Source organism: Lampetra fluviatilis, chromosome 54 (assembly GCF_964198595.1).
Source record: "Lampetra fluviatilis chromosome 54, kcLamFluv1.1, whole genome shotgun sequence".
Taxonomy (NCBI): Eukaryota; Metazoa; Chordata; class Hyperoartia; order Petromyzontiformes; family Petromyzontidae; genus Lampetra; species Lampetra fluviatilis.
This window is the reverse complement of record NC_136328.1, coordinates 1737464-1760401: the sequence shown is the minus strand read 5'-3', so window position 1 is coordinate 1760401 and position 22938 is coordinate 1737464. Positions and strand designations below refer to the sequence as shown.

The 22938-nt window shown below is 49.2% G+C and overlaps 1 protein-coding gene across 1 annotated transcript; it reads left to right on the top strand.

Annotated features, from left to right (window-relative positions):
• The first annotated feature begins 6651 nt into the window (after window positions 1-6651).
• On the top strand, window positions 6652-22094 carry GRINA (glutamate ionotropic receptor NMDA type subunit associated protein 1). Its single transcript, XM_078879544.1, has 8 exons — window positions 6652-6837; window positions 9449-9502; window positions 9947-10404; window positions 11676-11776; window positions 12326-12526; window positions 13843-13971; window positions 19360-19503; window positions 19958-22094. Exons 3-8 carry the CDS (start codon window positions 9957-9959, stop codon window positions 20102-20104), a joined length of 1170 nt encoding a protein of 389 aa, XP_078735670.1. The 5' UTR covers window positions 6652-6837; window positions 9449-9502; window positions 9947-9956; the 3' UTR covers window positions 20105-22094.
• Window positions 22095-22938: the final 844 nt, after the last annotated feature.

Here is a 22938-nt window from a genome sequence, read left to right as displayed (position 1 = left end):
GAGGAATCCGATAAGCTATAAAGCGATTTTTCACAGATGTCCAGTAGACATCTTGGTACCTATTCAGTGACGTTACAGATCGAACATGGGCGTGGAGGTCAAAAGTCAACACAAGAAACTGGAGCTGTTCAACCGACTCACTCACCCACCCACACACTCGCCCACTTACACACCCACCAACCCACCAACTCACCCACCCACTCACCCACCCACTCACTCACCCACCCACTAACATCGCACCAGGTACTCATTTGAAGCTGAGTCGACCCGGGACCGGTTCAGATACCCGTCACTGGTGTTGGCCGTGAGCGGGAATCGAACCCGGGTCGCCGGGTTCATAGCGCAGCACGCTATCGCCCCCCACATACACACACGCGCACACACGCGCACACACGCGCACACACGCGCACACACGCGCACACACGCGCACACACGCGCACACACGCGCACACACGCGCACACACGCGCACACACGCGCACACACGCGCACACACGCGCACACACGCGCGCACATGCGTGTGCGCGCGCGTGTTGTTTGTTTTTGACCTAGTTCTGCACAGTTGTATTTAGCGCAACAAACATCAACAACATTCCCCACACGTGTTATCTGCAGGGCCCGTCCGGACACTCCGCGGCGCTGCTGCTGCTGTTGCTTCTGCTAGCCATCACTCGGTCTCTTTCGCAGAGGCCAGGCGCGTTGTTTGTGGGTCACGCTGGTGGTGACAGGGCGCAGACTGCGTCCGTCGGTGGCAACCGCGCCGCGGAAATGTCGCGGGGTCACGCGGGGTGAGAGCGCGATAACTCCACGCGCGTCGCACAGTAAGTTGAACTTCTTTCGCACCGTACGGAGTCAACGGTGCTAATCAGTAGGGGGAAGGGGGGCATGCTATGTATAATCCCAAATTAATTATTTGCAGGTATTTTTTTTTAAACAACGGATTATTTGTCCAATACCATTTACAATGTGTGTGTGTGTGTTTCCCATAGGAGGAAACCACCATGGCGAAACAGGGGGAGTGAACACAGAAACTCCACACAGAAAGTTTTCTCGTGGCTGCATGAATCCATACTCTTTGGTTCTTTCGGTAAAGTCACGTAGGTAGTGGGGGGAACGTAGGTGGTCTACCTACGTGACTTTAACGAAAGAACCAAAGAGTACCCCACACAGAAAGCCGCCCAGGTTTGGGAGTTGAACCCAGGCCCCTTCATTGCGTGAGGCATGAGTGCCACCTTGTCACCCTATGCGCCACAACTCCAACCCCATCAGCTGTTGACTCACAACCACCTTCCTCCCCCCGCACAAAGTGGTACCAGTATTTGTTTTATCGGCCCTTTGGGGACGGTAGGCCGAGTAGATGGCCGGTGTCACCATCAATGCCACGCGTGAGCTTGTAACCCCATCACGTCATCGTTGGAATATTTTGCCAACAAAAAAAATACATGCTCAGTGTGTATATGTCACCGTGACAAGGGGACACTTGATTTAAGAGGCCGGTGGGGTTTTTTTTTGCGTGTTGCAAACGATTGTGCGGTGAGCAGATACAATTGGCCGCACGTGCAATAGACTGAGCTCAGTCAAGTGTGGGTTCACGGCCGCTATTTTTTGCGTTGATTATATCAAAGCTTGTGAGAGGTCTGAGAATGCGTGGAGCCATTAACCACCAGACGCTGTTGGCGTTCGTTGGAAAAGCGGTGGGTAGTGTTTGCAGTGGCTTTGCCGCGATATGGATATTCCTACGATATGTCATGCCAAATAGGCTTGGCACTGCCCCCGGCACAGTTTGGTTATGAGATACCAGATTTCCATTTTCTTTTCAGAGATCTCTGAGTTTTGATCTTCGACGAAGCTCACGGTCCACCGCAAACCGCATCCACTGCACAAACTATGGCAGCAGATGTGTCGTTAAATCCGCCACCACCCGACACAACCAACTAGTAAGGATTGTCACGTAAACAGAACGTGCCAATTCGTTACTAGTACAGCACACCGGTGTGTTGGAGAGCAAATCCACAACATTTAAATTCTGAGTATATTAACACGATCTAACCCGAAACACCTATACGTGTTAAACAGACGCGGATACCCTGATGCACAAATTGAAAATTAAAAAAACTCTCCAGTAGGGTGCGACTGTGGTCATCCAGAACAGACGGTACAACATGGAACGACGCAACGCTCGATCCACACTTGCGAAGAAGGCATCACGGCGATGACGCGGTTGTCTGGGCTTCATCACCTGCATGTGAAATTGTAGCCGTTGTTCTGCATGGACATCGGCAGCCGTACGACAAGAAGAAGAAGTAGAGTCCACGGAAAGCTGCTGTGGTTCCATTTCCCCCCGGTGGGGCAGTTATTGAAACAATGGGGGTAAGTTTCTGCAATCTCTCCCGCATCGCCTCTGTCACACCCAGCAGTATAAATGGAATGCAAGCACAAGTTAGTTGCGTGTGGTGGGGTAAAGTGTGGGAAATTCCCAAATCTTCAAAGGTGTCTGGCCCACGTGGAAGAGTAGGCCAAATGCCCTCGAGAGGAAGTTTCTCTAAAGTTCCCGATAGCGATTGACCATACTTCACCATCCCGGTCAGTGTCGGTTGGTGCAATGGGTAGACCCAGGACCAGTTCGGATATCACTCGTCATTGATGGTAGCCGTGGTTGAGAATCGAACTCGGGTGGCAGGGGTTCACAGAGCAGTGCGCTAACCACTACGTCACTACTCCCTCGTGTTTCCCTTAGCCTGCTGTCCACTGTGGAAGTGTGTGTGAGCGCAGGCCTGAGTCTTCCACTTAATAAACCCACAACGTTGCTCGACTGGCTTGCAGTAGAAATTATCGGTGTAAGGCACTACCACTAGATTATAAGGGAGACGTATACATTATGCTATGAATGTACCCCGTATGCCTATAATCATATCAGAAATTGTATCCGAATATATGGCACAATGAGGACAACATTAGGTGGATGCGGCATTCCAAAAATATCTCGGCTCAAATTAAGCGCTGTGTTAAGGGCCCAGACGTGTAGCAGTGGATTTTGCAGCACCGCCCTCTTCCACGCTTGCCTGCAACGTAGCCAGCAGCACGACTTGAGCTACTAGCGCCTGTGAACCTCAGCGGTCCACTCGTGCGCGCAGCCAGAAGCACCTCGCATTTGAACTCCCAACCCAACGGTCCGCTTGCCCCGTTCGCCGGGCAGCGTAGCCTCCGTTGCACCCCCCCTGCCCCCCACACTACCGAGGCTATTTTCTGCAAATAGAGGCCGCTATTAAAATTCCAGAAAGGGGCCCACCGCGGCACACCCGTCCATTCCAACTAGGGGTGGTGGTGGTTGGGCCCCTTTGAAAATGTCACGGGCGGGGATGGCCGTGACATGAACGCGCGCCGCCGCGCGTTCACGTGCCGACGGCGCGCGCGCGCGCGCGTGCGTGTGTGTGTGACACGCGCGCCTTTCCACACCACGCCAATTAACAGTGCCAATTATATTTACCCAGGAGAGGCGAGCCTCGAGGTAAAGGCGCAGCCCTGCAATTGCTTGCTGAATAAAGGCCACCGCTGGTGGAAAGGGCTTCTTCCTCTGGAGGGAGCTTTTGGAAGGGCCCCACTCTGGCGGACTTGGAAGAGGTGGGGAGTAGCCACCTTTTGCCATCACACGCAACAATGAGATGAGTGGGCAGTGACCTATGTGTGTTTGTTTATTCTCATGTAGCCAACACTCAACAACTATATGCAGGCTGTCGTAGCACATTTGCTGAGTTGCCGTGAGATCACGTCTCACGATACGAACCAACATAAATGTTTCAACATGTGAAGATCATCCCGGTATCGTTTCCCCACAGCTCTGTAATAGTATTTGTCGTCTTCTTGGTTCTTTCGGTAAAGTCACGTAGAAGGGAAGTAATAAAATAATAAAAATAAAACATAATAAAATAATTCTCACGACGTTTCGGCCACAACGCAAGCAACCGTCCTCTTCACCTGATGGGGGAGGTGGGGGGGAGCGTCCAGGTGGGGGGAGGTGGGGGAGGTGGGGATGCTGGGGGTGGGGCAGCGTCGCGTCCTTCCACTTCGCTCTGTGGTCTTTAACTTTCACTGTAGCCTTGCACCCCTTGGGTTCTCAATAGTTAAAATCTTTGTAATGTTAATACATCTGGGTTTGATTAAACAAATTAGTTGTACTTCCATGCCCGCGCTTAACTTGTGTTTCCGATTATTCACCTTCTAACCGCACCCCTCAGGTTAAGAACCACCGACTTAGTTCATATTTAAAACTACCGTATTACAATTATATGTATTACAGTCAAATGATTTAATCCATTGCATAAACAAATTAAGCAATAAAAACGTGCCTACATTGAAGTTAGAAAATACAAAACTAATCTAAAACTTGGGCCCAACAGTACAAAACATCCGATATCCATAACAATTGAATTCAAAAAGGAAATCGTGCTCTCCGTGGAATCCCTGCGGATTCACGAACCTCGCGTGGGCAAGCCCCATCTCCCGGCTTTACCCGAATCGCCCTCTATTGAGATATCGGTGTCGGAAAGCCTTCCGAGGCTTTCTGGAGCATTAAAAGTCCCAGGTTTTATTGTTGTTGTCAGATGCGCAACAACAGGCAATGATCTTCTTGGTTATTTCGGTAAGGTCACGTAGAAGGGAAATAATAAAATAATAAAAATAAACGTAATAAAATAATTCTCACGACGTTTCGGCCACAACGCAAGCAGCCATCCTCAGGTGAAGACCAGGTCTGCCATTCAGACGCTGTCTCCCCGACAGACCTGGTCTTCACCTGAGGACGGCTGCTTGCGTTGTGGCCGAAACGTCGTGAGAATTATTTTATTATGTTTTATTTTTATTATTTCCCTTCTACGTGACTTTACCGAAAGAACCAAGAAGATGAATCCCTGCAGTCACGAAAGCTTTAAATCGAAATTTAATAGGCAATGAATTCACACGTAGCTACCTTTAAATATTGTCAGATATCCATCCGTATTGCTGTACCATGATACGTCCCGATTTTTGCTTAAGGGCCGTCCATAAATGACGTCACGCACCTAGGGGGGGGGTTTCAGACATGTGTGATGATGTGTGACGAGGGGGGGGGTTGAGAAATGTAACGTCACATCAAAATGCAAAAATACTTTAACAAAAAACAACACGTTCTACTTAATTAAATAGACTTTTAATAAATGTTTTCACCTACAACATCAGAGTGCAGCGCCACATTAAATACGCACTACAATGACAATAGTTTAAAGTGATTTGAAGCAATTTTGGGGGGGGGGGGGCAGAGCTTTGTGACGTCATATTTGAGGGGGGTCTGACTTTTTGTGACGCCGTGTGACGAGGGGGGGGGGGTAAAAAATCGTCCAAAATCGCGTGACGTCATTTATGGACGGTCCCGTAGACACAAGTGAGCTTGGCTGGATATTTGATTATTATCAACGCAAAAATGATAACAACATTTCCAACAAAAATTATGACAAAAAAAACAACACATTGCATGCAGTGGCTGACGGATGATGTCAGGAGATGGCTCTGTCCTGTCCACACGAACAATACAACGAAAAAGTCCACGTGGTTTCCTGCGCAATGCTGCTCACATTCATCCTGTCCACAGATGCCTAGCCAGTGGCACAGAAGTTAGCACGTTCACTACATTTTCATTTGCCGCCAGAGATCAAGATAATTAAGATTCCCCGAATCGCCTTAACAGACTGTAGGGGCAAGTGCTGTTAGCGAATGCCTGTGAAAGCTGGAACGGCACACGAGGGGGTGGCTGGCCAGTACCACGCCCGACCGCCTTTGTATCCCCAGTGGCGATGTTTACACACCGCAACAGGTACTCATTTGAGGCTGAGTCGACCTAGGGGAGGCCCAGGACCGGTTCAGATAATCGTCAATGGTGTTGGCCGTGAGCGGGAATTGAACTCTGTTCGTGGCGCAGCGTAGCGCTAACCACTACATTACCGCTCCCCACACACAGACATACACACAGACACACACACTCACACACAGACAGACACACTGTCATAAACACAAACACACACATTCTCACTCACACAAACACACACACAGACACACTCACAGACACACACTCACACACTCTCACACACACAGACACACTCTCACACACACAGACACACTCACACTCAAACACACACACACTCACACACTCTCACACACACACAGACACACTCACACTCAAACACACACACACTCACACACTCTTATACACACAAACACACACACTCTCACTCACACAAACACACACAGACACACTCACACACAAACACACACAAAGACACACTCACACACAAACAGACACACTCTCACACTCTCACAGACACACTCTCACACACAAACACTCTCACACACACAAACACACACTCTCACTCACACACTCTCACGCACACAAACACACACTCTCACTCACACACTCTCACGCACACAAACACACACAGACACACTCACACACACTCACACACAGAGACACACACTCACACAAATGCCCGATCCTGGGACTGACCCGGAAGCGATTTTTTTTTATTGAAAAATCTCGAAAATAAAAGCCACCGCCGCCACCACCACCATCGCCACCGACCAAGACACACGCGACACATCCGGTAACACCCATCGCATCGCAGCTGGTTGGACTTAAACACCCCCGCCCACGACAGTGGCTGTAGCGATAACACAAAAAAATCGCCCGACACGAGAATCATTAAAAATAAAAGCCACAACAGCAGCAGCAGCGTTCAGTGCCATCTTTGTCTCGTTGAAGGCGACGACGACGACTGCGCATTTGGACGTGGCAGCAGGAGACGGCATAACACGTGAGGGCAGACACGGGAGAGTACACGTGCGTGTGTGTGTGTGCGTGTGTGCGTGCGTGTGTGCTTGCAATCACGAGCAGTTACGAACGTTACCATAAAGAGAGGTGACTAAAGAGTTCTACTTAGAAGAGTACGTTCGTCGTGTACAGGACGAAACGGTGTCGGGGTGAAGCCCAGGCGCTTCGATCAATAGGCCTTGTACTGTGATTGTACTGCACGTGTGTGTGTGGGGGGGGGGCGGTGGCGCAGCGGTTAGCGCGCTGCGCTTGGAACCCGAGGACCTCGAGTTCCATTATCTCGCTCAGAGCCACCAACGACGGCGATGAATTATCAGAAGCGGTCCTTGGCACCGCCCACACGCCTAGGTCGACTCGGCCTAAAATGTGGCCTCGTGCGGTTGTGTAAACAACGCCGCGAGAGAGACAAAGGGGGCCGCGGGTGGTTGCTGACGGCACTTGCCAAATTTAATGACATTAAAGCTACACGGAGGAGGAGGAGGGGGGGTCTTTGTAAGCACAACTTTTATTTACCTCCGCCATTGAGACGCATGCCTCGTTGTGCAAAAGTGAAGTCACCTTCCGTCGTGCAGCGTTTAAGTGACTGTTTGTACCAGGCACTGTGCACATGTACTGGATTATTCATTGTTGTTGTTGTGTGTGGCATAGCGATGTGTGTCAAGCTGTGATCACCAGGTGAGGGCCCATTGAGCTGCAGTTCCTTTTCATAAAGGATGATAGCTCATCGAAGTGGATCGTCATCATCGCGTGGACCATCGATAGCGGCCAGATAACTCTTAAAACGCGTGTTGATGTTGATTCTGAGAAAAATCCACGGGGAGAGAGAGACACGCAAACTCCAAATATACAGCAGCAGCAGCAGGCGTCAGGGTCGAGATCGAACCCACGACCTCCTGTACACCAGGCGAGGTAGTTAACATCTCCTAGCCACCGTGATGATGATGATGAGAGAGGGACACACAAACTCCAAATATACAACAGGCATCAGGGTCGAGATCGAACCCACGACCTCCTGTATACCAGGCAATGTGGTTAACATCTCATAGCCACCGTGATGATGATGAGAGAGGGACACACAAACTCCAAATATACAAACAGGCATCAGGGTCGGGATCGAACCCACGACGTCCTGTATACCAGGAGATCTTGTTAACATCTCCTAGCCACCGTGATTATGAGAGAGAGAGAGAGACGCAAACTCCAAATATACAGCAGCAGCAGCAGGCATCAGGGTCGTGATCTAACCCACGACCTCCTGTACACCAGGCGATGTGGTTAACATCTCCTAGCCACCGTGATGATATAGCGAGGTGGACGCGAGGATATTGTCGTGCTAAGCTGTGGGAAAAGACGAATTGCACGGCACATAATTACCATGTCTCAATCGGACACCTTAGGGCAGTGTTCTTCACTAATTTTCAGAGGTTGGAGGGGGGCACTTTCGCCAATAAAAGCTCATTAGTGTGAGGGCCGCCACGCTGTTAGAAGCCACTGTGGCCAGACATTCCAAGGCATTGTTTGGACTGCCTATGAATTAACAGGTTCTCAAGTGCAGCCTGGTCACCGATGACTGCATAAAACTCCCGATCAGGACCATTGCCTAAAACGTCGCCTTTTCTCCATATATATAAAAGGCAAAGTTGTGATTATGTGTGTCTGTTCAAAATGTTTAGCGTACTTCCCGACATGCAACACACTGCAAATTTGCCATGTGGGTACTTTCCAGACTGTACAGCATGCAACATTTTTAAAAATACACTTTTGTTCTTTTTTTAGGGAGGAGGGAGCTCAATAATGCATTTATTTTGCACGGCAAGTGAGCTGTGACGTCAATCTGTCATGTGACCCGCGCATGTGGAAGCGTAACGCATTGTAGTGTAGCGGGTAGCGCGCTGCGCTACGAATCCGGCGACCCGAGTTCGATTCCCGCTCACAGCCACTGCCGGTGACGATTATTTTAACCGGTCCTGGGCCTCCCCTAGGTCGACTCAGCCTCAAACGAGTAACTGCTGTGGTGTGTGAACATCGCCACTGGGGAGACAAAGGCGGCCGGGCGAAGCCGGGTAGTGCAGCTAGTTGTCACATTTACATACTGTACCTGTCAACCCCTTATCAGTGCCATACATTATTACAGACAAATTCAGACCTTATTGATCCACCCCATGCCCTTATACATCGCAACGTTCATCCCACAAAGTCCCGTCACAAGGGGAGTAACACAAACAAATATAAAATGTTTTACTTAATTTCCTTGTTCAAGAATACGGGCAAACCGTATGTGTTGACAGGTATGTATATATATTTGTTACTAGGCTACAGTGTTATTGCAGAATGCGTTGAGGTTTTTGTTGCTGTTTGTGTCTGCACTTAATTGTTATAAATTCGAGCTCTGGGAATTAACATACCCATTTTCCTTGTCGTTTTGACGAAGGAAGCTGTCCCCCTCTCCTCGTGTGTGGATAAGGAATCAGAAAGTGTTGCTGCCGGGAAATGTGTGTGTGTGTTTTACACTTTGGTTTGAGTTTTATCAGAAGTCGTTCTGTTGTGCCATTCCTGTATCCCCCCCCCTCTTCCCATGTGACCACCCCCCGCAGTTTGAATAAAAGCCTGTGGACCCGATACACCTTTCCCAGGGATACCAACAACAGGTACAGTTCATTGAATTATTTAACTGAAGGATTGAATTGCGTGAAGTCGGAATTTTTGAGCATTGGTGTTTCGAAATTTTTGAGAGCATTTCTCAATGAAATACGGGAAATGAAACGCATACAAAGATATTCGTCAGCACAGACAAAGACAAAGCTCATCCCCCCCCCACCCGTATTGCTGTGCTGTTAGCGAGCACCGATGAAGTCTCCCTCGTGGCGAAATCTACACTGCACCAGATACTAATTTAAGGCCGAGTCGACCTAAGGGGAGGCCCAGTTACTGATAATCATCACTGGTGTTGGCCGTGAGGTGGGAATCGAACTCTGGGTTTTGTACCTGCCCACAAAAACAAACACACGTACCACCAACGCACACAAGCAAACAAATGCACCCACACAGGAAAAGTTTTACTTCCTCCTTCCCTCTGCTGCTTTATATTCCAGGATTGGCACGATGTCTAAAGGCGATAAGTTAGAGCTGCTGCTGGAGGAGTATGAACCCAACACAGATACCCCACCGTTTCCCCAAGTCGACCACCTCTCCGTGAGCCACCATCGGAGCCCGCCTGAGTTTCAGCCCCAACGATCCGGAATGTCTGCGACCTCAGCCGACGAGCAGCGAGGCCCCCTCTTCAAGCAGGACTGCCCTCCCGGTGAATTCCTGCCTTACGCCGGCCCTCGGGAGTTCGGCACCCGCGAGTCTGCTCCGCCGGGGACCTACGTGGTGGGGATCTTGTACCCCAAGACCCCCTGCAATATAGGACTGCTGCCTCCCGGCGTCCCGCAGCCAGCCGGCAAACCCGAACGGCCACCCCAGGGCGAGGAGGGGGAGGACTTGCGGGGCTCTGGTCCCACCGCGCCTATGGGGCCACCGGCATACCCGTGGCCGACCATTCAAGAAGGTGAGTTTACAACAACAACAAAGACCACCCCCCCACCCCCCATTCCACTGGTCAACACACTTTTTGTGGCATAAGGTATTCCAACGGTTTTAATGTAATTTTGGGGTGCTGATTCCAAATCTGGCATCAGTTTTTGTCCGTCACATCAGGTTTTTTGAGATATCAAATATTGCATTTTCAATAAAAACTGCAGAAGAAAAATATTAAATAAATGTGGATATCTACATAAAATGATATTATAAACACACTATCCTAAAAATACAGCACCATATTTTAACACTAAGCAGTCACTGACTCGCAACAACTTGCAATCATAAGTGACAGAGTTAATTTCGGGTAAAATCAATGAACATGGGGTATGCCGATAGCATAAAATGAGATGTGATAGAGCAAATCTGAGATCAGATTTGGAATCAGCACCTCTCAAATTAGTCTAAAACAGCTGCAAAAGTCCAGGCCAGAAAAAATGTTTTTTTTTTGTTGACCAGTGTTATGTTTAGCATTGAGCATTTGGTTAGCGGTTTAACTTTTACCATGTTGTGTACCCCCCACAATCGGGTTGCATCAAGGGTTGCTGCTTCTCAGTCCTCTTTAAGAACTTAAAACACCGATCACTGCCTCACTGCTACTGCTGCTGCCCTTGGTTCCTGCAATCACAGGCCAGAAAAAAATGTTTTGTTTTTGTTGACCAGTGTTATCATTGTTGTCATCATCAGCATCAGTAGCGGTAGTTGGGCGGTGGTGGCGCACGCCCTGTAACCCAGCGCCTGTGGAGGCGCGAGGGGTTGGTGGATCACCCGCGCAGACATTGCGAAACTCCCCGTGGGCGTCGAGCCGGCGCCCGCACCCACCCTGGTCCGCCGATGCAGTAAATGTGGATCGCCGCCTCTCCCATCTGTATGGGATAGAGTGTTGCCCCCTCGCACGCGTGGCTTTTCTCTGGCTTCTCCGGTTTTCTCCCACAGCCAATTAGTACGCTTTTTATATGTATATATGTTGAACTTATTTCGCAACCGTACGTAGCCAACCATGCTAATTGGAGGTGTGGGGGAAGGACAACAAACTGAACACAAAAAATCAGTTCCAAAGGAATTAGTTTTCAACCACGTGAATGGAAAGTGCCAGCTTATTACGACTTTAGCGCCACCGAATTGTGCCTTCGGGAGCAAAACCCGCAGCGTGTGACAATCTGGTACGCTGACGATTGCAAGCAGCAGCATTGCCATCAACACGGGGCGTTTTCTTTCTTCTTGCGTGAATGTGTTCGACAGTTGTGGAATGCGAAGACCGCCCTCCCGACTACGAAGCGGCTCCTGAGATGTTGGCGGTGTCCTCGTGGGAGAAGACCGTACGGAAGGCCTTCATCAGGAAGGTAGGAGAGGAGTCTCTGACCCTTTCTGATGTGCCATGGGGTGAGAGCGGGGGTGAACAGGAAGAAAGAAAATCTCTTTGTTTATTTTTGAAGATTTGTTTTTGGTCACGGTTTCATATTCCAGTTGTGCTCTCATCATGGTGGTGTCGTGGTCGTGTCATCGTGAGGCAGAGGATGCTTTCGGAACTCTTGCGTCCTCACCATCGTATTCTTCACCACCATCACCATCGTCGTTATCGTCGTCATTTTACTTCCTCTGTTACCACCACCATCGTCGCTGCCACCACCACCACCACCACCACAATCACCATATTCACCCCTTTCACTATTATTGCCATTGTCATCATCATTTTTTACACAACCACCACCATAATTTTATTCACTACTACCACCACCACTATCATCACCACCACCACCACCATCATCAGATTATCACTGCCATCACCATCATCATCTCCTCCAGCACCTCCATTGCCACTACTACGACCACCGCCATCACCACTGCTACACCTGATCGACGCCTCTCCCTCTCCCGCCACCCCACGCCAGGTCTTCCTGGTGCTCACGGCGCAAATGCTGGTGACCCTGATGGTGGTGGCCGTGTTCACCTTCGTGCAGCCGGTGATGCACTTCGTGCAGCACTACCCCCTGCTCTACTACGCCTCCTTCATGATCTATGTCGTCAGCGCCGTGGCTCTCATCTGCTGTGGCGATTTGAGGCGCACCTTCCCCTGCAACATCATCACTCTGGTGAGCTAGCAGTCGCCAGCAGCAGCGAATACAACGATGTTCTGAAGGCCGGGAGGCCCCGCGACCGCCCGGTCACGCCACCGCTGGCGTTCGAGGCGTCTGCGAGAGCGAACTCGGGGGGTGTTTTGGTTCAACCGTTCTTCGTTGACCGGACGTGCTGAAAACGATCTTGAAAATTTGAATAACCGAAATGTTTAAGGTTTCGATCTGAAACTCGCCCATAGACGCATGACAAGACAACTTTCGCCCATGTTTAAGCTCTTGAGTTTGTAAATTATTAAAACCACGATGTCCGCGCCACCATGAGGTCCTGACTGTACTCCTCACAGTAAAAGCTAAAGGTGCAGCCGTGCAATGTCTTGTTCACACCACTGCCAGCGGAAGGGCCTTCACCACTACCGGGAGCTCGGAATAACTATTTCACCAGAGAGTACTCACACTTTACCCCACCACACGTGGCGGCTGATGATGAAGGGCTGTGAGGTAGGCAGGTATGTAATGGCGGTACAATGTATGGGTTCATGAATGCATCTGTTCATATCCTAGAGTGCTGTTCCCTTTCCTCCCGCATGAAACAAAACTCTCCCTCAAGAGAATTGACCAAACATCTGTAAGGCAGGACCCTCCTGAAAAATGTTCCTGAGATTCATTGGTGCCCTCCGTAAAATGACACCGTTCACATCATTTGTACAACCAACGGGCAAATCTGTAAAAACACAGGGTCATGAACATAGCACATACCACGGCGTGTGAAAATTCCTCCACTTTCTCATCGCTTTATCTCAAAATGCATATGGTGTAAAAAATAAAATGTGTGAATGTTATCTCCGGGGGTTCACATAAGCCGTGTGTTAAGATGGTACTGTTGATATACTTTGTGCGGTTTGCAAATTACAGAATTCTCATAGGGGTTTTGCTTCCGGCACCGTAGAGTGGACTGATATTACTCGGTTCGTAAAGGTTGGGGCTACGGTAGATGCCGGGTGAGTTGCGTGGGTGATTTGCCTATGAAATCCGTATGAAGGAAGCTGCGCACATTGCAGTTAAATAGAACAAGACCCAAGCTGTCAAGTTGAAAGTATAAAGTCGTAGTAATGGATTGTGAGTTCTCCATTACAATGCATTTACATCCAGCTACGTGCCAACCTTCAACCACTCGTGCCAACCCACCCACGCACCTACCCCAGTCCACCCACCCACCTACGCCCACCCACGCACCTATCCCAGCCCACCCACCCACCTGCTACCACCGACCCACCCGTGCCTACCCACCCACCCTGTACGTGCAAATTCTAAATCCATATTGCCCCTCCCAGGGCATCATCACCTTGGCGGTCTCTTACATGGTGGGCACCATCGCCAGTCGCTACACCACCAGGTCCGTGTTCACGGCTGCGGGCATCACCCTGGCGGTCTGTTTCGTCATCGTCCTCTTCTCCATGCAGGTAAGCGACCGCGTGCGTCGTCATTGCCGTTCGCCGTGTCCCCCGGCATCTCGTCACAGCTTGCAGCGTCCTCGCAATAGACATTTTTCCGAGATGCGATTACGGGTTGCAGCCTCGGTGTTGTGGCGGTTGGCACGCTGGACCGCAATGCAGGTCACTGGGTTCGAACTCCCAAAGCGGTATCTACAACGACGAGGGCAAAGTTGATTCCATTCCAATTGCCCTCTTGTCTACCTTCTTCTTTTGTCATGGCTGTTGTAGATGCAGAGCAACAACTACAATTGCGTCACATTTCAGGTGGTCAAGCGAGTTGACCGCGTCAGGAGGGGCGACTGTATCATCGCCGTGACGTCTCCTTCCTATTTGTGGATCTCGGCATTGCGTCGCTACACGTTGCACGGTCTGTTCTGGATGACCATAGTTGCACACCCCTACGGTGTTGCCACTGTTCACATGGCAGTGGATACACCACAGTTAGTTGATTGGCAGCTTGCGTGTGGTGGTGGTGAGGGGGTATAAAGTGTGGGCGACTCCCACTGCTACCAAGGTATTTACCAGCATGTAGGAACAGGCCAAATACCCTGCAGACTCAAAAGGGCACTCTGTATGTTTAGATTTTAGTATTTAGTTTTATTGTCATTCCCCCCGCACCTCCGATTAGCGCGGTTGGCTACGTACCGTGCGAAAGAAGTTCAACATATGTACAGATATAGAGCTCCCTCTAGTAGATGCCCTTCCACCAGCAGTGGTGTGAGTGAGACATTTCAGGGTGGCTCCTTTACCTTTAAATGTATCAAAATGTATCGGTTGTAAAAAAAAATTCTTGGATTCAAGGCTGTGAGCTGTCTAGTCAAGGTCAGTGCAGGCCGATGCCTGGTGAGCCAAGTTCAGGGACCAATCCCCTTCTAGGTATTGAACTCGTAACCTTTCGATTATGAGTTGAGCCTCCGAGCTAATCGGGAGCCTCGCATGGACTCTTTATAAAATATATCTTCTCCATAGGTGAACTTGGGCATTGTCGTAAGTCGGCCCAAGTTTACGGGACCCACCCTTCGAGCACGCTCAACGTGTGTGCAGTGATCCGCCAACCCTCGCGCTCACAGGGCCGGATGACGGGCGGTGCGCAAAGCCGCCGCCCGGCTGGAAATGTTTCTGGAAGTGTTCTTGGTGCGAGTCTTTCGCTATGACCGTGAACGCACCGTGACGCGCTGGGCACCCTGCCACAGTGTGCAAGTCCCTTGCCAAGCCACCGTGTAGCACAACGAATTAATTCGGCAGCAATGCCCAGAGGGGTATTGTTACAAGAAGGGAGCAAATTTGACACTGCCGCCACAGTCGACATCGATAATTAATTTAATTGCTACTTACGTTGCAGACTCGGACTTTATTATTTCACCTGGTGAGGCCCCATTAAGTTGAGCTTTTTATTTACGTTGACGACCACAGCCGAAGGCTTTCGGCAGTGTTGGCAGTTGCAGGACATCGCAGTGACATGGAGTTATTGAGAGATCCGTAGAGTTACGCAGATATCTATAGAGCTACATGCAGATTCGTAGAGTTACAAAGAGATCTATGGAGCTACGTGGAGATTCATAGATAATAGAGGTTTTTTTGAATGTCGTTACATCCACCACCACCCGACACAGCCAATCAGTAATGTTTGTCACATAAACGGAACATGCCAATTCGTTACTAGTACAGCACAGTGTTGGAGAGCAAAGCCACAACATTTACAATCAGTACGACGTTTTGCCAGTAATTACAACTAGCTTCATCATGGCATCAGCCAGATTTGTGGAGAAATCCTCCTGTTTCTTTCCTTAAATAGAGGGGTAGATGTGATTGGCTGTGTGGGATGGTGGCGGGTTTAACGACACATTTATATATTTATGCGATCTAACCCAAAAAAACCTGTCCTATGGATGATATTGGTCGCGAAAGCCTATGTGTTAAACTGACATTCATAGAGTTACATAGAGATCCATAGAGTTGCGCAGAGATAATAGTTACATAGAGAGCGCCGGCAGTGGGGGCAGTTACAGGAGAGGGTTGCACTGCTGTGCGAGAGATCTGATATTTCATCGCATGACATGATGCCTATTTTGGACAATGTCGATGAAATCCCACCTATATGAGATGAGGAAACTGGACATCAGTCGGTCTGCAACCGACTTGCCATTATGCACTCGTTGCCCGGAAAGTGGGTGTCTTGCATCAACGTAACAACAATAACAATCGCATATTTATCCAGGAAAGCTACGCTTGAGTCCGATGACTCATTTTCAGGAGGGTCCTGCCGCTGCTGCATTGGCATTTTTATTTGAAGACGTTTTGAGCCAGTTTGTGAGTTGTTTACACATTTGTGGTTGGGGGGGGGGGGGAGGAAACCGGAGCACCCGGAGAAAACACACGTGTGCGAGGGAGCAACGCTTTATCTCCATATACGGATGGCGATTAATCCACTCGCTGTACTACCGTCTTCTCACGAGCTCGGGGTATGGCGCCTTCCTCAACGCCCACCCACGAGAAGTGGACGACATCTGCGTGTGCGGTGATCCACCAACGCTCGCTGCTGCCTCCACAGCACTAGATCACAGGCAACGCCACGACCAGCAGCGTAGCCGCCACCACCACCGCCTGACTTTAATGATTGCGCTTTCAGAATGATCCAGCAATGACCCAGCACAGTCGCTCTATATCAAGGACAAAATTTGGCCATCGCGCCCGACAGCCCCATTTGGATTTTATCTCCGCGGCATCTGCACCTTGACCCCGTTTGTTCAGTGACGCTAACTTAAGGTGTGGGCACAATAGCAGAGGGACAAAGACGGCAGGGCCCCGTCGTTCCATTTGCCCCGGACAATGGTTCACCTTCAGGACACACGCTCGCCAGAACTTTCTGGGTTTACAAATTTCCCCCATTTAAGAGTGCACCCCGCACGCTTATCTGTGCTAGGAGCTCATTACCAAAAAAAATATAACAATAACACGAGTGTTTACTAACCTTGGATTAAGGTGAGACAGTCAAATGTGGAATTGCCCATCGGGCGGTGGTGGGTGTTATGACTGAAGAGGGGCTAAAAGTAGCACGCAGCAAGCATTCCCACCGAGTATATGTTTGTATTATATCTTTTTTCCCGCCTTAACCAGTGAGGTCATATCTTACGGTTACCCCCCCCCACGCACTTTTGAAAAGTGAACCGAGCCAGCCCACTGAGGTTCCAGGAATGGCCCAAGTGTCTGGTCCGTCCTGAAAGACGGACCGCACCGAGACAACCCAGCGCAACCACTGTTTTCATAAGAATAGGTGTTTCCCCTTTTTTTCTGGCAACAAAGCTGAAACCTTTTTACAAGGAATCATGTCTGCATTAACCACAATGCTTGTGGTCAGAATGCAAAGAAAAAACATACTCTGATAATGTATGCATTGTCCTTGAAACTAATTGGTCCACACCAGAGACAGCTTTCTTTTGAGCCTCGTCTCAAACGGTGTTAGACCGGAGGACGCCAAGTGGCGTACATTGTTTTCATGTTGGGCAATACGACTCAAGTCCCCCACGGCCAATAGGCAAATGATGGTGGTTAGAGGGAGTAATGGGTCGGAGGCTGTAGTGCGTAAGATTAGCTAGTCCTAACGTGTTTGTAATTTTGTAAGTATATACATCTCAAACAACACGCTGAACCGGTTGGGTCTCAGCCATGGGGTGGGGAACCTTTCCGGCACTGAGAAACGAATTTGAATTTCAAATATCCTGGGTGGGTCACGCTTTCGGAACCGGCCGTTCGCGTATTGAATTTGGGGCGCGGTGGTATGACACTCGTGCCTCCAGCAAGAAGGGTCCTGGGTTCTGTTTACTTTTGTGTGTTCTTCCCATGTTCCTGCCATGGGTTGTTTTATTTCTCTTTGGGCCCTTTGGCTTCCTCCCAGAGCAAAAAAAACCGAAATCCATACAATGTAACCGTTATTGGATAAAACCATCCCAATGCTGAGAAATGAGTACCTGCAAGTCGCTCAACTGGGATGACACACAGCGGCAACATCCCTCCCTCCCTACTGCAAAAAACGTGGCAGGAAGCTCCTTAAAATAAATCTTGAGACTCGGCGGCGAAGTTTACCTGGGCAAAGAAGCGAAATGAAAAAGAATAAAAACGTCATCTGCCAATCTATCATTGCCTCATTCTCTACTGCAGCTATTTAGGCTGAAAAGTGACACCTGTTGTTCAAGACCCCCCCCCCCTCAGATATAGGGTGAGGCACATGTTTGTTTTGGGAGTACAAGGGCACATTTACACGCTTAAGAGTGTCGACTCAGCCCACCATCCCTTCAGGATGAAAGAATAAATTATCCACGGATGTTGGCCAAAAATCCCAATGCAAGACCCTCCCACGTGGCTTCCCTGGGTTAACATGTTACTGTTATTATCATTATTACTATCATGAAGGATGCTGGGCTGATGGCGAAGTGCACGTTTGCCGACTTCTTCCCAAAGGTGGAGAGACATTGAACGGCCACTGTGGATGGATTCTATGAGCATCTCACCGCTGCCCGCCTGTCATGGTTTTGTGTTTGCCTTAACATCCTGTTGCATCTGACGACTTCATTGCCACGCTTGAATACCCCGTGCGTGATGCTGCTCATTGGACTAAAGCCACGGGCAAAGGACACGTTGCAGAGCCTTGCTCCAGAATCGGCGAATAGAATAATTGGCTATTCCAATACAGGTTTCCCTCGCTCTACGCGGGTTAGTTTTGTGCAATTTCATGCTGTTAAATGCAGCTAACCGATTTATACCCAGAATTGGCTTTACTTTGTGGTTTGAATTCACTCTCTGTATGTACTGTGTGTGTACTGTGTGTGTACTGTGTGTGTACTGTGTGTGTACTGTGTGTGTACTGTGTGTGTACTGTGTGTGAAATGCTACTCTGCAGAAACCTGTCTCCTCGTGTAGTTTCGCTTTGTGCACCATTTTCATGGAATGCATCTACTACTACCGCATAAAGCGAGGGAAACCTGTATATATATATTTTTTGTCTTCCTAGGTTATTCCAGAAGCCAAGTTTTGACCGTAACACACAGCACGCTAAAATTAGAAACAGTGTTGCCACTGTTCCCCCTCTGGTAGCCAATCAGCGTGACTCGGATAGCTTGCAGTGACCGATTATAAGCGTCGTTTGTGGGGCTGTTTTCAAAGTGGCAAGCCTCGCGTGGCCATGAGAGCTGTGTGACAGAATCCATAGGTCGCTCGCCTGCCTCTGCTGTAACTCGATAACAACTGCCCCCGCAATTGCCTGAGCAGAAAACCTCACTTTTGAATTAAATATCAGCTGTCAAATGACGCTTGTGATTTTTCTGAAACTAAATTTTTTTGTCTTCTTTGCATTTTCAGACCAAGTATGACTTCACCTGCTGCGTCTGGCTGATACTGCCCTTGGTGACATGCCTCTTCTTCTCCGCAATGCTGGCCATCGTCTACCGCAATGAAATCATGTTCGTCGTCTGGGGCTCCTTGGGAGCCATGGTCTTCTCCTTGGTGAGAGCTTACGGATTGTCCAAACGAAGTTGCTCCAAGGTTGGCGATTTTAGTAACCTCGTGGGTTCCACACGGCATGCGGTGCCAACGTTCCAGGGACCATGCTTGGCTCCTGTCACGTGGAATTCCATACCTAGTCAGATAAGGGACTGCCTGACCATCAAAAGTAAAGAAAACGTACCTGTTCAGCCTATCTTTGACAGCTGATAGATGAATAATTTGTGACTAAATGTATGGTTGCAGATCAACCTAAGTGCAATTTTTATTGCATGGAATTAGCGTTGTAATGGAGGATCATTTTATGTACAGAGGGCTTTCAAAATGTGCCTTTTAAAGAAATGGCATAGCAAGCCAGGGTATGGCAACTCGTGAACAGCACTTGCCCTGACAGTCCGTTAGAATGATAACTGGTGGATCTTTGTCTTTTGTGTGTCCTGTTGACCTTTGTGTGTAGTTTCTGGCGGTGGATGTTCAACTGATCATTGGGAACAAGCAGTACAAACTGAGTCCGGAGGAGTACATCTATGCAGCACTCTGCTTGTACCTGGACGTGGTGAAGATCTTCCTGTACATTCTCATGGCCATCGGTGGCAGAAAGTGATGGCGATGACTGCCCAAGTATGATTATGATGATCACGATGATGATGATAATGATGATGATGCGAGTTTAATTTTTCATGGAATATTTTCCAGGCCCCTCCTTCCCACCACAAAAGCAGAGGAGGAGAGACAAGGAAATATATTTTCTGGAGCTGAGCCACGGACAGTTCCAACTGAAATTAAGGCCCTGATGATGATGGATGTTGATGACAGTCCTGTAGTGTGGTTAATTAGTGTCTCGTTAGTTTAAACTTGTCAACATTCACTGCATACTGTATGCTTATTTTTTATTAATGTTTCGTGCTTGTGAATAATTCATTTGTCAATGCTGACTAAAGGAAAATTACAATCTGGCTTTGCGACGCAGCACTCCATAAACATTTGCCTCAACAACGCAGTGTCAAAATAAGATTAACAATCAGTCATTTGCAGATCTTTCTCAGTCCACCGCTAGATCAACTACTCTCCCCACCGTGTCGGGTCACGGGGGTTGTTTGACCATACTTCACTACGCTGGTCAGTGTGTTTATTAGCGAGGGAGCCGGGGCCAGTTCGGATTTCACTCTCCACCGTCATTGGCCACTGCGGCTGGGAATTGAACTCAGGCAGCCGGGCTCACGGAGATGGGACACGATGGAGTTCAAAGTGCAGTGCACTAACCACTGCTACCGCTTCCCCCACAACGAGGTCATTGTCGTGGTGTCGGCAATTAGCGCGAATCGTATTCCCTCGTTATTCACGAACTTGCTATCCGCAACTGTGGTTATCCGCGAATCGCGTTTGGAACTCTACACGGCGACATCGAGAGAGAGAGAAAGTGATGAGAGAGAGAGACAGAGAACTTCTCAGACGGTAATTCATTTTTGAAAAAACTATAGGTTATCGTCGGCCAATATTAACCACTAAATTTTATATTCATGACCACCTCCAGAATGTATCCGTCGCAAATAACGAGGGAATACTGTACGTCCCGAGTGCACGACCAGCACGGAGATGGAACAGTGGCACCGGCTCCTGCACAGAATGCAGACGAGTGGCATTCCAGGGCCTCGAGGGACAGCGACAGTATGGGGGAGGCCTTCATCCAGCAGTGGATGGAATGTGGACGACGACAATGATGATTATAGCGGCAAGTGTATTCAAACATAGAAAACATTTGGACACTGGGTCAAGAGTAGCCTAAGGGATCGAACAAGTTCCATGGTGGATTTTCAATTCCGGGTCCATTACTGTAATAAAGGTTTACATTTGAAGCACTGACACAGGAATACAGGTAAAAATATATGTGCGGAAACACATACACCATCTCTACCCGTGTATCCAAACCATGTCACGGCACCAGTTGGTTTTACACTGTCTCTTTTTGCCGAACCGCGCCGGTACTATTCCACGATACGCTGCTGGCTTCACCAAACATCCAAATCTGTTTCAGGACCAAAGCTGGCCACAGGCGGCGGGGATGCCGTATGCACGTATGTGGAACGTCTTTGGCGCACCGTACGTAATCCAACCGTGTTAATCGGAGGCACGGGATGACGCGTTTCGTCGCGCGCGACATTAGCCCACGTACGCTGCGAGGGCACGCGGCGTCACGGTGCCATCTATGAACGTCGGCTGGCACGGGTCGCCTGCAGTGGAAAAACGACCTGGGGCCTCCTGAGCCCACGCAGTGCTGATGTGGCAGCACAGCCTCGACGCAAGCTCGGTTGTGCAGTGGAAAAGATGACAGCCTTCGTAAGCCAGGCCCAGTCTGCTTCAATCCCCCCCCTCCCCAAAGGCTTGGACGACGAGAAACGTCTTTTCACGTAAACCGCGTTTGTTCATAATTAGTTGGTATTGATGGTAAAAAGAGATTAAACGTCTTTTATACAATGCTTTAATTCCCATCTTTCTGTTATCTTTGGGACTGGATTTGAGGTAAGTGGAATATTCTTTAATCACCTCACTATTTTTGGTGGGGGTTTCTTTGTCTATTAAAAGCTTTCCAAAATTGCAAATTTGTCGCGTAAATTATGTCTAATTTTAAAATTGTACATCCCATTGCCAGTCCACTGCTGAAGCCCTGCACACCATGTCGGTCATAGGAGTTGTTTTATATTGTTTTGTTCTGAAGACCATACTCCACCTTCCAACACACTACGGAAACAGATCCCATACTTCACCTATAGATTGGGACAGCCTCTGTTGGCGCGAGCACCTATGAAGGACCGCACGTCACGAGAGTGGTGGGCAGGTTGGGCCAGCAACACTCCCGGCCGCCTTTGTCTCCCCCTGTGTCGATGTTTATAAAACCCAGTTTTATGATAGAGGCAGAGGACCGGTCCGGACGTTAAGGGGCCATCCATTGAGTCGGTACGCATGGAGGGGGGAGTGGGGCTTAACCCAAATGCGTACGCTTGCGTATGGGGAGTCTACTGACAATGTTCGCATAGGAAACGGGGGGGGGGGGGAGCCTCGATAATTTGTCTGCGTGGAATAAATATCGGCCGTTCTATAGGATTCGGGGGGGGGGGGGGTGCGTTAGGCGTACGTACGCAGGTGGGGGAGGGGGCTCAAGTTTTGACAGCTTTTTGCGTACCTACTAAATGGATGGCCCCTAACCGTGGCAAAGAATCCCAAATGGGGTTATTGGGTTCATAGCAGTGTGTGAACCACTGCACCACACGGCTCGACTCGCCTTATGAACCGTAATACATGTACTGTCAAACAAATCCGGAAGCTCAAATATTACCCTGCTTTAACTCTTTGGGGCATAAGCAAGATTAAATGTAAATGTATACTGGTAGGAACCTACTGGTTACACCAGCCCACAGGGGATTATTGTGTCAGTCGTGC

Bases quoted from the DNA above. Each gene is read 5' to 3' on its own strand.
- GRINA (XM_078879544.1), top strand. From the start codon at position 9,957: ATGTCTAAAGGCGATAAGTTAGAGCTGCTGCTGGAGGAGTATGAACCC. The intron at 10,405-11,675 runs GTGAGTTTACAA...TGTGTTCGACAG, and splicing joins GTGGCCGACCATTCAAGAAG to TTGTGGAATGCGAAGACCGC. The intron at 11,777-12,325 runs GTAGGAGAGGAG...ACCCCACGCCAG, and splicing joins GGAAGGCCTTCATCAGGAAG to GTCTTCCTGGTGCTCACGGC.